This window comes from Globicephala melas, chromosome 9, assembly GCF_963455315.2.
Source record: "Globicephala melas chromosome 9, mGloMel1.2, whole genome shotgun sequence".
In the NCBI taxonomy this organism is placed as follows: Eukaryota; Metazoa; Chordata; class Mammalia; order Artiodactyla; family Delphinidae; genus Globicephala; species Globicephala melas.
The window spans coordinates 91,354,551-91,368,360 of record NC_083322.1 but is presented as its reverse complement, the minus strand read 5'-3'; the positions used below and the strand labels follow the sequence as shown (position 1 = coordinate 91,368,360).

The following is a 13,810-nucleotide window of genomic DNA, read 5'->3' as shown; positions in this document are numbered from 1 at the left end:
AAATAACATACTTGGCACAAGGGTATAAAAACAGTCACAAAATGAGTGGAATATTCTAAAGATTTTATAGTTTAATGAAATAATTTATCTCCTCAAATGGTATCATAACATGAGTACATTTTCCTCTTGGAACTTGCACACATGAATTACTCAGAACTTACTAAGATGGGGACTTGCCTGGTGGTCCAGTGGTTAAGACTCTGCACTTCCAATGCAGGGGTCACGGGTTCGATCCCTGGTCAGGGAACTAGGATCCTGCATGCTATGCTGCACGGCCAAAGAAAGAAAGAAAGAAAAAAAAACTAAGATGAAAGCAAGGAAAATTCTAAGTAGTTTTATATCTATTTAAAAAATTGAATTTATAATGAAAAACTTTCTCACAGAGCGCCATTGGACCCAGATGGCTTCACAGGTGAATTCTTAAAAATTTAAAGAAGAAATAACACCACTCTTCTAGAGACTAGAAAAAGAGTGAACACATCTCAAGTGTTGGGAAATAGTTCTAAGTGCCCCTAATAGCTGGTTCCAAGTGTTTGAGAGCTCCTGGAATTCATACACTGTGCTTGTGAGAATGTAAATTGATTGGAACCACTTTGCAAAGTCGTTTGGCCGTCTATTAGATGTGAACAGATGCATAACCTGTGATGCAACAATTCCATTTCTTCATAAATGGGTATATAAGTGGACCAAAAGATTTGGAAAGAGTTTTCACTGCAGCATTATTCATAATAGCCTCCATCTGCAAACAACCCAAATGATCAGTGGAAGATGGATACATAAATTATGATGTATTCATACATTGAAATACTATAAGGCAATGACAAAGAAACAGCTCCTGCTGTACGTACATAGCAGTATGGATAAATATCAGAAAGACAATGTCGAGGGAAAGAAGCCAGTGAAATAGTTTATGATTCTATTTATATAAAATTCAAACATTAGCACAACTTACTGAAGGTAATAGATTTTGGAGGAGCGGTTAGTTTGTGAGGGTGTGAATGAATGGGAAGGAACACAAGGGAGCTTCTTGGGTTCTACTTCTTGACCTGGGTCATGGTTGCAGCGATATGTTCGTGTCATAAAAATTTGTCAAGCTCTGAATCTGTCATCTGTACCGTTTATGTACATTACTCAATTGAATATGTATGTTATTCAATTTTTAAAGTCAACCACTCAGAGAAAAGGTTAAGATTAAACAACTTTAAGGGAGGCACTGGTAAGGAGAAAATTAAATCTTACATTTATACGCTCTAAATAGAGTCAAGATAAGACTGTAAATGAAGTGCAGTTCACCTAATCTCTTGCCACTTTGATCTGCACAGTTGATTTATATATCTGTGACTCAAAAAAGAAGCTCCTTTTTCCTTCAAGGAAAGGAATAAATAATTCCTTTAGGAATAGTCTATGGGAAGTTCATAAAAGGGTATTAGTAACCTATTCATATCTATTTCATTTTTTAAGTTGATGTCCATTTAATAAAACAGACTTGTGATGTGCAAAGGGAACTCTCTATCCATGAGATACTTGTAAAAATTTAATTTCAGCAGTGTGTTTTCACCCCCATAGAATTGTTTTCATTGGATATTTAATAGAGATTACACGGGCTTTAGATTACTAAGTGTTCTACTTTTGTTTTTTAAGATTTTTAAAAAATAAATTTATTTACTTAATTTTGGCTGTGCTGGGTCTTCGTTGCTGTGTGCAGGCTCGCCGTCTTTCTCTAGTTGCAGCGAGCGGGGGCTACTCTTCGTTGTGGAGCATGGGCTCTAGGTGCGCAGGCTTCAGTAGTTGTGGTGTGTGGGCTCAGTAGTTGTGGTTCGCGGGCTGTAGAGCACAGGCTCCTTAGCTGTGGTGCACAGGCTTAGTTGCTCTGCGGCATGTGGGATCTTCCCAGACCAGGGCTCCAACCCATGTCCCCTGCATTGGCAGGCAGATTCTTAACCACTGTGCCACCAGGGGAATCGCATATTCTACTTTTTTATTGATAGTATGTGTTCTCACTGACTCAGCAGCCTTCTTTGTTACCGTCATGGTGAACTGACAAGATCCATTTACTTTTTAGGTGCAGGTGTTTGGACTATATTCTGGAGAAGAATTTCATGAGACTTTTGACTGTCCCATTAAAGTAAGTATTCAGTAAGTTTTAATTTTTCTAAGGATTTTCTCAACAAAGGCAATAAGATTACAATACTTTGAACACTACCAATCTTGCATTAATTTTTTCAGTAAGTATCTGTTCAACTAATGTACCAGATACTATTTGATGCTGGGAAGGTACACAGAATGTATATTATGTGACTGTGATCTCAGTCTATCCTCAGGAATCTTTTGTTGCAATGGGTGAGATGATACACACACACACACACACACACACAATCTGTGATTAAAGACTCAAAGAGGTAAAAACAGTATTAAGGAATCTAAAACTGAGAGAGGTTACTTCTAGCTGTCCTCGTTACTGATGGCTTTGTAGATGGACTGTTGTTTGGGCTTTAATATACAGGGCTGATGGAGAAAGCTGACTTCCCATGTGGAAGAACAGTATAATATGAACGGAGAGGCTAGAAAATTCAAATCGTGCTCAGGAAGTGGCAAATAGTCTAGTTTAGATGGTGCATAAAATATTGACTTGGCAGGAAAGCTGCACGGGCCGATTGACGCTGGCTTTGTATTCAGGCTAAGGAATTTGGACTCCGTCTGGTAGATAAGGAGAAATTACTGAATGTTGGAGAGCAAAGAAGTGGTGTAAACTGAGCTAAGCTTAAGGAAAAGTAATATGGCAGCTATAACAGTATTAGATGTGAGAGCTGATAGACCCAAGGCAGAAGGACCGATTTTAGGTAACAGTCATGGTAGTTACAGTGGGTATTACAGTTGTTAAAGGAAGAGGTCGTTCAACTTTCTCAGGTGTTTATTCAAACATTTATTGATCAACGGGTGAAGGAGAGATGGGATCTGATGTGTGTTCTAGAAAGCCAGCCCTGCCACAGTGCAGGGGGATGTAAGCAAGAGAGTGACTGGGGACAGGAGACAATTTAGAAGGCTAATGCTGTACTCTAGAAATGGTGTTACAGGAGCTCAGTGAAAAGAGGGATGGTGAGTACTCAAGATGGTGTAGAAGGAATGAATCGGGAAAGCCTCGAGGAGGTAGACGTGCTAAGACTTAGTGATGGCGTGGCCGAGGGTCATAAAAGATGGAGGAGCTGAGGGTGGATCCAGGGTCTTGCTTCGGTAATGGTGTGTGGGAATGTCATCAGTGGAAATAAGGGATGGTTTGAGGAAGGATGTTGCTAGTTTGGGCTTGAGTCTAGATAACTGTAGCACATCTGGTGGAAATGTTATGTAGGAAACATTCATGGAAACATGAATATGGACCTCAGTATGGAGATTGGCCCTAAAAACACAAAATGGATAACCACAGCTGAGTAAGATGAAACCATTTTGAAAGATATTATCCAGTTAAAGAGTCAGATGTGGCACATGTATACAATGGAATATTACTCAGCCATAAAAAGGAATGAAATTGAGTTATTTGTAGTGAGGTGGATGGGCCTAGAGTCTGTCATACAGAGTGAAGTAAGTCAGAAAGAGAAAAATAAATGCCGGATGCTAATGCACATATATATGGAATCTAAAAAAGTGGTACTGATGAACCTAGTGGCAGGGCAGGAATAAAGACACAGACGTAGAGAATGGACTTGAGGACACGAGGGGGAAGGGGAAACTGGGACAAAGTGAGAGAGTTAGCATTGACATATATACACTACCAAATGTAAAATAGATAGCTAGTGGGAAGCAGCCGCATAGCACAGGGAGGTCAGCTTGGTGCTTTGTGACCACCTAGAGGGGTGGGATAGGGAGGGTGGGAGGGAGACGCAAGAGGGAGGAGATAATGGGGATATATGTATACGTATAGCTGATTCACTTTGCTGTACAGCAGAAACTAACAGAACATTGTAAGGCAATTATATTCCAATAAAGATATTTAAAAAAAGAGTGAGAAGACTGATGGTCAAATAATTCTGGAGCACTAATTTAAAGATTAAGGTAGTGGGAGAAAAAAAAAACAGTGAGGGATCTAAGAACAATTAGTTAGGGTGATCGGAGGAGACCCAGGAGAGTGGTGTCAGGGAAGCCAAAGGAGAGAGGGTTTCCAGAAGGAAGGAGTGGGCATCGTGGGAAAGGCAGTGCGGAGATCACACGAGGTGGGGACTGAAACACGTAGCAGGAGGCTCCACGTGTCAAGAAGTAAATGGGAGATGAAGAAGTAGAAACAAGCAGCGTAGACTCTTCCAAAAAATTTCATGATGAAGAAGGGAATTCATCTGATAGATGGAGAGAAAGCCAGGGTCCCAGGAGCATTTCTGCTGGTCATGTTTTGGTTGATGGTAAAAAGTCAGTAGGGGGGAAAGATCAAAAATAAGAGAAAGGGAAAACTTAGTGGAACGGCACTAAGGGATGGGTTCCGTCGTGTTGGGAGGGAGAGAAACCTTGTATATGAGTCCTCCAGCCTCCCGCCGGTGAGGCCAAGCCCAAGTGTTGCTACGTTGGGCAGTGAAGGACCCGCAGTCAAGGGCAATGACCAGGAAGTGAAAAAAGGGGTAAGGTAATGTGGTGGAGGGGCACGGGGATGTCTGGAATAGCAGCTGCGATGTAGGATGATGCACTGTAAGAGAGCTAAGAGGACTCTCCTAAGAGATTTTAAGAATGTGTAACAACAGAATATGCAAATGATTCCACTGATATCCAGGATGGATTAGGGAAGTGTGGAAGGGAAGAAGGGCTAACCTGGGAAGGAGGAATGGTTAGAGAAGTGAGGAGTCAAATGCTAAATGCCCTCAAAATGGCAGTGTAGGAAGAGGAATCTATTCCGTTGGAGGATGGAAATGTATTAGTTAATTAACAAGAGTGTAGAATGTATTTAGTTGGAGTTTTATGAGGGTGTAATTGTGTGAATTTTTTTTAATGCCCAGAAATATTCTGTTAGGTTGGAAAAAAACACAGTGTATTAGTTGATGAATACATGGGTCTGGGGATAAGACAATAAGGAGGCAGAGTCTCTGCAGGCTGCCAGCCATAAAAGGGGAGCCCCGAAGATGGGTTTACACTGAGTGCAGCCACCAGACCTTCAGAAATGCCACTGACAAGTGAAGTAAACGGTGGTGAGGATGGAGCAGCCTTGAGAGCAACCTTTCTGAGGGGTTGGGAGGAGATCGTGGAGAGCGGATGAGAACCAAGGGGCCGGGAACTGAGGCTGGAGGTGAAAGGGAAGGGCCTGGATGCTGCGCTCCAGAACTCCTGGGTCCTGCAGCTCTGTTGTCTTTCTGCTGTTAGGGCGCGGATGTAATTGTGCTAAGTGTCTGAGGCTGCATCGCCAGCCCTGTTCCACTGGGTGCTCTCAGTCACTGGAAGGCGTCTGGACAAGGAGATAGTTGGGTTCTTTCTCTGGGTTTCTTCTATGAAATGTATTCAGTTACACACATTTGTGACATCTCGCTGCCTCTACTGACTGCCTTGGCTGTCTCTAAAGAGGGGTGCCCACTCAGAGGGTCCCACTCAGCCAGAAACGACAGCTGTTCACTCTCATCTTTTAGCTTTGACCCAGCTTCGTAGAAGAAACCTTTTCATACCAGAGCAAAACTTATCCTCAGTTGGTGCAGAATATTACCTGCATAGATTACTTCCTACCAGGATACCGGGTTGATTTTTAGATCATGCTGCCGGTAATGTACAAAGGGCTTTCATTCTGTGCTGGAGCTGTGACTCCTAAAACACTGTTGGGTCCTTATTCCCTTGCAGATCATCGCCGTGCATCCGCATTTCGTGAGATCCAGCTGCAAGCAGTTTGTGACCGGAGGGAAGAAGGTAAGCGCTGCGTGTTGACCGTCACATGCCGTCTTTGAGGGGGTTCTGTTTGCTCCTTAATTTATCTGTAGTATTTTTAATGTCTGCCTCTTCGTGCAGAGAAAATTCGCGAAAGCACAATGTAGTGAAATCAGGAGACCATCACCTCCTGGGGGAGGTGTGGCCTCAGTGCTTCTCACTGACATTCCTTTGGAGTAGATGTAGGGCAAAAACAGAGATGTTACTCCAGCTTCCACCTAGTGCTTTGAAATATTGTCCCTTCTACAAAGAAGAAGTAGCGTTTAACAGTAACAAAAGAGCAAGTAAACTAGTGTTTTTTCCCGTTGTAGAAAATCTCCTGCAGGCCTTGAGACAGTTGTAGAACAATTATGGCTCTTTTTTGCTGACGTGTTCCTGGCATATTTTATTATCTTAGTGCTATTTAAAAAATAAGAGAGTAAAGTAAACCTTTTGTACATTTACATGTTTGTAGGTAAATTCTAAAATTAAAGACTCTGCTTATAGAATAAGTTCATTTTTCTATTCTTATTCACCAGGGATTTTTTAAAAAACCATTTTTATAATAAAATGCTACCACTGTCCTGGAACTCTGAATGTTATTTCATATTCAGTTTGGGGATCAGTGGAGAGAAGGCTCTGTGCGGTATTTCTATAGCAGGGTATAGGTATGGAATGGCTGCTTTGAGGCTCAGCTACCACATGATTTGGAATGTTCTGTAGTAGTTATCTGTCTTTTTCCCTTGGTCTGCAGCTTCATAGAATGATAGGGCATTCATAGAATGTCTATAGAATTAATCAGTGGGAATTACAGATTTAAACTAACTTTCTCTATCTTAGACCTGCAGCTAATTCACTCCTGAAAGAAATAGCTACCTTACTTGTCTTTGTTGGCCTCAGGAAAGAGTAACTTTAAAATTCCTCTTGTTAAAGTATTTCTTTACTAAGCACTTTTCTAGTTAGGAAATTTTATGTGAGATAGAGCATGAATTCACTTAGCTGTTGTCGACTGAAAAAAAATGCACAACATGAGAGTTGTGAGTTAAGTTTTATCTGGGGCAAAATGAGGGCTATAGCCCGGGAGATAGCATTTCAGATAGCTCTGAGGAACTGCTCCGAAGAGGTAGGAGGAAGGTCAGTATATACGTGATTTTGGTGAAGGGGGAGTACATGCAGTCAAGTACACATTTTTTGCACATATTTTTCTACTAGTCTCATGAAGGTTTCTGCTAGTCACAAGGAGCAGACGTCACCATGTAGGATTTTAGTGTTTTTCTAGATATGAGGAGATGCAAGAATTGGGCTCATAAAATTGGCTCCTGAAAATATCTAACTATCTGAAGACCTGTTCTGCCAGTTTTTTTTTTTTTTTTTTCCCAGAGCACAGAGTGCCTGATTTCTGATCTCCACCCTGAACTCCTTTCAGAGGGTGTTGAAGGTCAGCAGCTGCAGGGGCTCATGATTTAATCCTTGTAGAGGTAGATGGCAAGTGCTAATTTGTAGGTGACAGTATAATTTAAACCCAGGCATTTTTATTTAAAACGCAGTGGGGATAAAGAATGCTGAGTCACTGTGTTTTTTTGTTTAAGTGGCCTAAAACAACAAACTTTCATTATCTCACAGGTCAGAAATTAAAGAGAGACTTTCCTGTATGGCTCTGGCTCAGGGTCTCTTGTGAGATTTCAGTCTATTTTTTGCCCAGGGCTGCACTCATTTGAAGGCTTAACTGGGGCTGGAGTATCTGCTTTCTTAAAGGTCTGTTGCCTTCTTAAGAGCAATCCCTCATAAAATGTTGATAACTTAGAATATTGATAAATCACTTTGGTTGAAGTATTTCCCTAGTGGGGATGCAGTTTTGAGTTCTAGCTCTCCAATTTCAGAAGCTAGAGATTTTACAGTTGTCCCCTATTTTTTGAAGGTATTGGTATGAAAGAACATATTAGAGATAATATGAGTGATGTCCAAGTGGACTCAAACTCATACTTTGGGATTTTCCTGTGTTGGTGTGTGTTCTTAATAATCAGCTTGTCGGTGGAGGTTAATAATTGCTTTTATACTGTGAAGGATACCTATAGTCTGATGTAGTTTGCCACAGTAGTTTTGCTACATGAATGTCTTGTCAACCTGCAGGATGCCTGGGTTAACTGTGTCAATTTCGTGTTCTTCGTCCTTCTACTTAGCATTTGACATCATTTACAGACATCTGTAGGAAGGACCTTGTGAATGTAGCTGTTTGGGCCAAAGCTTGTTGAGTAGATACATGAGCAATTATATGGACGACAGAGTAGTGTAGGCAAGATCATATGGAGAGAAGTTGGAATTTATACAAAGACTACGTTGTGAATAGCAGTAAAGTAAGTAGAATTCACTGAATGCTGAACAGGCAAGAACATCAGAGATTTGGTTCATCTTTTTGGTTATCACTGACTGCTTGACAAGTTTTTCTGTGTTCACTGTTCTAAGAGACAGCATTGTCTTTTCTCCTTTCTTCCTATTCACTTCTCCAGAAATGCATGGGTAGACATTTCTTCCCAAGCACAAAAAGATGTTTAATTATGTGTACATAAATTAAAAACAGTTCAGGTCATCTGGTAAAAAAGTTTTAAAAAAATGATATTGTTAGAATTTCTGGATTAAAATCATTTAAAAGAAAAAACACACACCAAAGGGTTAGTATATTGTATAAAGGACTTCGGCTATTGAGCTTGATAAAAGTGTATGTGTGATATTTTGAAGTGAAGAATCAGAGGCGTCCACATGTCAATGTAAATGATATTGTCATCTCTTTTAGATTTTTTAATAGCTTTATTGATATGTAATTTGCATGCCATAAAGTTCACCAGTTTAAAGTGTACAACTCAGGGACTTCCTTGCTGGTCCTGTGGTTGAGACTCCACGCTTTCACTGTGGGGCGCGCAGGTTCCTTCCCTGGTTGGGGAACGAAGATGCCGCATGCTGCACGGCACAGCCAAAAAACTAGAGTGTACAATTCAATCGTTCTTAGTATATTTACAGAGTTGTGCAGCCATCACCATAATCTAGTTTTAGAGCATTGTCGTCATCCCAACCTCATCCCCATTAGCAGTTACTCCACATTCCCCTTCCCCCACTTCCCAGCCCCAAGCTACCACTAATGTATTTCACGTCTCTATAAATTTGCCTGTTCTGGATATTTCATATAAATTCTGGGTATTTCATGTAAATGGAATCATACAATAAGTACGTGGCCTTTGTGTCTGACTTCTTTCCTTAGTTTTCTAGGTACATCCATGTTGTAGCATGTATCAGTACTTCACTCCTTATTATGGCCAAATTACATTTCATCGTACGGATATATCATATTTTATTTAGCAATATTTAATTATGATTTATTATTTAAATATTTTATTTAAATATTTATCAGTTGATGGACATTTGGGTTGTTTCCACCTTTTGACTGTTATGAATAATGCTGCTGTGAACAGTAGTCAAAACGTGGAAGCAACCTAAATGTTCATCGAGAGATGACTGCATAAAGAAGATATGGTGTGTGTGTGTGTGTGTGTGTGTGTGTGTGTGTGTGTGTATAAAAATACACACACAATGGAATATTACTCAGCCATAAAAAAGAATGAAGTAATGCCATTTGCAGCAACATGGGTGGACCTAGAGATTGTCATACTAAGTGAAGTAAGCCAGACAGATATCATTATAATATAGCTTATATGTAGAATCTAAGAAAATGATACAAATGAACTTATTTACAGAACAGAAATAGACCCACAGACATAGAAAACAAACTTATGGTTACCAAAGGGGAAAGGAGAGGGGGAGGGATAAGTCAGGAGTTTGGGATTAACATATTAACACACTACTATATATAAAATGGATAACCAGCAAGGACCTACTGTATAGCACAGGGAACTCGACTCAGTATTTTATAATAACCTATAAGGGAAAAGAATCTGAAAAAGAATAAATATATATGTATAACTGAATCACTTTGCTGTACACCTACTTCAGTTAAAAATATAATAAAATTAAAGGCCATTATAATTTTTCCTACTTATGTTAAAGGCTTAAGAAACATTGGCATGTAAATGTGCCCTCTATTCAGGGACTTGTGACATACAAACTGTTCACTGATTTCTCTGGATTCATTAAAGTTTATTGTGTAAATATGTATTTAGTGAGTAGTAAAAATTAGCGTTTAATCAATAAACTAGAGTGACTTCTTTGTACAGGGTTGGATAACCAGAGATTTCCAAAACATGCGCCAGCTTGGTGTGCTTTGCAGAAATCTCCAGAGAGATTTCTTCCTTCTGTATGTGTATGGCATGTACTTTTAAAGATCACTTCCGCTGCACGGTTTTTGGCATTTGCGTGTTTTGTTTGTTTTAAAATAGATTTATTTTGTTGAAGGTATTTCAGGAAATATTTCTGATTTCATTAAGGAATGCACCTTTGATTTTAAAAACTAAGAGAAAGGCTTTTTGGAAGGTGACATTAAGAAACAGATACTATTGTGAAAAGAAAAGATTCTTTTCTTTTTTAGGGTGTTAGGAGGACCCTCATTTTTTTCCCCTTATAACCGAGTTACGGCATTTTGTTCCTTTGATAAATGAGAATAACAAAGACTGTGTTGGCCCAATCGCAACTCTGATCATTTAACTGCAATTTTCAACCAGCGGCATAAGCTAAGCAGAACTAGTTTGAAGAGTCCAACATTTAGCAAATGGTGATAACCTTGCAATAATCATACACTGCAGATATCAAGACCTCCCTGTTTAGAGCAGATGGCAGATCATATAGGGGAAAAAAGAGCAAAGACAATTATCATGTAACTGAGAGGTAATGACCTTCTGCCTTTAAGAAGTAATTTAATCTTAAAAAAAATTGGAGCAAAGACTGGCCAAATGAAGGTGTAATGTGGAATAAAGGCATTCTTAAGGCATTCTTAACCCTTAAGAACACTGATCTTACTTAGACTGACAGCTAAATGCATCTAGGAATCGTATGCCAACTTCTGTAGACAATGATGAAAGCAGCGCAGCGACAACAGAAGTGGAATAGGAAAGATGGGTGTCCTACAGTGACATATTCATGATGTCATTTCATAAGAAAATTTGACAGAGATGTCTAATTTAGTATTTTAGTTGATTTGATTTGATGAGAAATTTTGATTCCTGGAAGAACATTTCTTTAAAAGTAATCAGGACATACATTTCAGAATAGTTCCATAAAATAGCCATGTAGCAGAAAAAACCTGAAACTGCAGTTTGACACATTTGTTGATATTTCCTTTTTAAGGTTCTAGCTTGTTAGGTCTTTAGAGAGAGTTCCTTATCCACCCAGGACTAGGGAAGAGGAGGCAATAGTTCTGTGTGGCATAAACTTTTAGGTTTTCAAGGTAACTTCTTAGTAGTTGAATGCCATAGCTGGATTTATGGTCTCCAGTGCTTGACACATGAGCATAAAAAGCTTATTCTTGGGCTTCCCTGGTGGCGCAGTGGTTGAGAGTCCACCTGCTGATACAGGGGACACGGGTTCGTGACTCGGTCCGGGAAGATCCCACATGCCGCGGAGCGGCTGGGCCCGTGAGCCATGGCCGCTGAGCCTGTGCGTCCAGAGCCTGTGCTCCGCAACGGGAGAGGTCACAACAGTAAGAGGCCCGCGTACCGCAAAAAAAAAAAAAAAAAAAAAAAAAAGCTTATTCTTAATTCTGTTTTGTTTCCATGTTGAAAAAAAGAAAAGGAAAAGCACATCTCTTAAGAGTGCCATTGGAGAGAGCTTTAAAACATGAGAATGGATGGATTTTTTTTTAAGTGTAACCTCCTTGTGTAGCAAGAATTAGAATGCATGAGCATAGCAATGAGGTTATCTCTTTGAGAAATAAGTCTGCAAAGCAGATCTTGTCTGGGTTTTGTTTTTTTTTTTAATTACTCAACTTTCTCTGTCAGCAGATAAACTTGAGCTCCCTACGACCTTTACCTTTGAACTCTGAAATACACTTCATAATAACTGATTCTCCTCCTTTGACAAATTATTCAATTGTCGTGATGCAGTTTGCAGCAGAGTTCATTTTTCGAAACGAGGGAGTCAGCTGTTTGGCATTGTGGTGGGCCAGGTCCCCTCACTCTAGCCGCAGGGACAGCTTGCTTTGTAAGCTGGAAAACGTCAGTCAGCAAATGAGGTAAGGACCTGCGTGCATGAAATGAGAAAAAGCGCTTCACTGTTTGGGGCTGAAGGCTTATGGCAAATTTTACCTGAAGGACAGAACTAGAAGCATCAGCTAGCTTCTCAGTGTCCGAGAATGTTCGGCAAAAAACAAATTGCATTCTGGATTCTTTTTGGAAGAGGATGCCGTGGAGCAGCTTTTTGTAATAATGCGAATCTTTTTAGAATTTAGACAGCCCAGCGAACTACTATGACCACTAAGTGTGAAACGTAGAGGTGCTTCCTTATATGTTTGCTTGTCTCCTGGTCAGATGGAAAATGGGGTTCTTGGGGTCACAAAGGATTTTTTTAATTAAAAAACTTTTTTAAATTAATTATTTATTTTTTTTAAGTTTTGGCTGCGTTGGGTCTTCGTTGCTGTGCACGGGCTTTCTCTAGTTGCGGCGAGCGGGGGCTACTCTTTGTTGTGGTGCGCGGACTTCTCATTGCAGTGGCTTCTCTCTTGTTGTGGAGCACGGGCTCTAGGCACACGGGCTTCAGTAATCGCAGCACGCCAGCTCAGTAGTTGCGGCACGCGGGCCCTAGGGTGTGCGGGCTTCAGTAGTTGTGGCTTGTGGGCTCAGTAGTTGCGGCGCATGGGCTTAGTTGCTCCATGGCATGTGGGATATTCCCGGACCAGGGATTGAACCCGTGTCCCCTGCATTGGCAAGTGGATTCCTAACCACTGCACCACCAGGGAAGTCCCTTAATTTATTGATGTATAGTTGATTTACAATGTTGTATTAATTTCTGGTCTACAACAAAGTGATTCAGTTATATATATTCTTTTTCATTATGGTTTATCCACAGGATATTGAATATAGTTCCCTGTGCTATACTTTAGGACCTTGTTGTTTTTCCTCAAAAAGGATTTGACATCAGTTATGCCTCCCAGTCCGCTGACCAGTGGATCTTCAGAATACTTGTGCAGGCGATCAGATGCTTGATCTTAGGCAGTTTTCTACAGGCAAACTTTTCTTACACATTACTTCCCAGGCAACCACCAAATTTATGTCCTAGTGGTTGTATGTAGAACCATTGTAAAGAAACACCTTCATTTCTTCTGGGCACTGTGTTATAAATTGTGGTTCCATTCCTAGAAATTCATCTCATGCTGTATGCATACCAAAACTGATTAAAAACCACCAACTAATAGGAAGTAAAGCACAATGTAACCTTTCCAAATGTTTCTTAGGAAGGTAAAGCCAAGTTGTAAAATAGCCATATTGTAAAAGTATATTTTGGTGGGTTTTTCTCTCTGTGCTGTACTGCTTGAAGCTAAAAATTGAAATCTAGGTCTTAAAATAGAAATCATTTTCAGTGTCAGAAACAGGCGTTGTTCCTTGCTTTCAAAGTTAAGTTCATTTGTCTCAAACATCAGTTGCTTTTTTGATATTGATATGTAGAGCTCCCAACATCCTGGAGATGGATCCATGGCAACGGCATTTTCTTCAGTAATCCCCCTTGTTTCATAGCCATCAAAAGGCTGGTGAGAACAGAAACCTTTTTTCTTTAATGAGTTCAACTAACTTTTCCATGTGTGATATTTCCATATTGTTTGCGGCTTCCCCCTGGACTCTGATGATAAGCTTACCACCTGTCTTCCTAGAGCAATCAAACCATCCTTTGCTCCTTGCTGAAAATATCTTCCTTTGCATGTTGAGAATGCTGTGGCTGTTCTTAACTATTTGGAATAGTTATTTCCTCTGCAAGAATCATTGTTTGGTTTAGTATGTTCATTATGTTTTTTTGT

General features: G+C 40.1%; 1 protein-coding gene across 1 annotated transcript in view; it reads left to right on the top strand.

The window, feature by feature from the left end:
- VPS41 (VPS41 subunit of HOPS complex) overlaps nucleotides 1–13,810 on the top strand; it is a 188,548-nt gene that overhangs the window by 88,656 nt on the left and 86,082 nt on the right. The window contains exons 6-7 of the mRNA XM_030871168.3: nucleotides 2,063–2,125; nucleotides 5,800–5,865. Of these exons, the coding sequence (XP_030727028.1) occupies nucleotides 2,063–2,125; nucleotides 5,800–5,865 (129 nt within the window). The remainder of the gene's footprint in view (nucleotides 1–2,062; nucleotides 2,126–5,799; nucleotides 5,866–13,810) is intronic.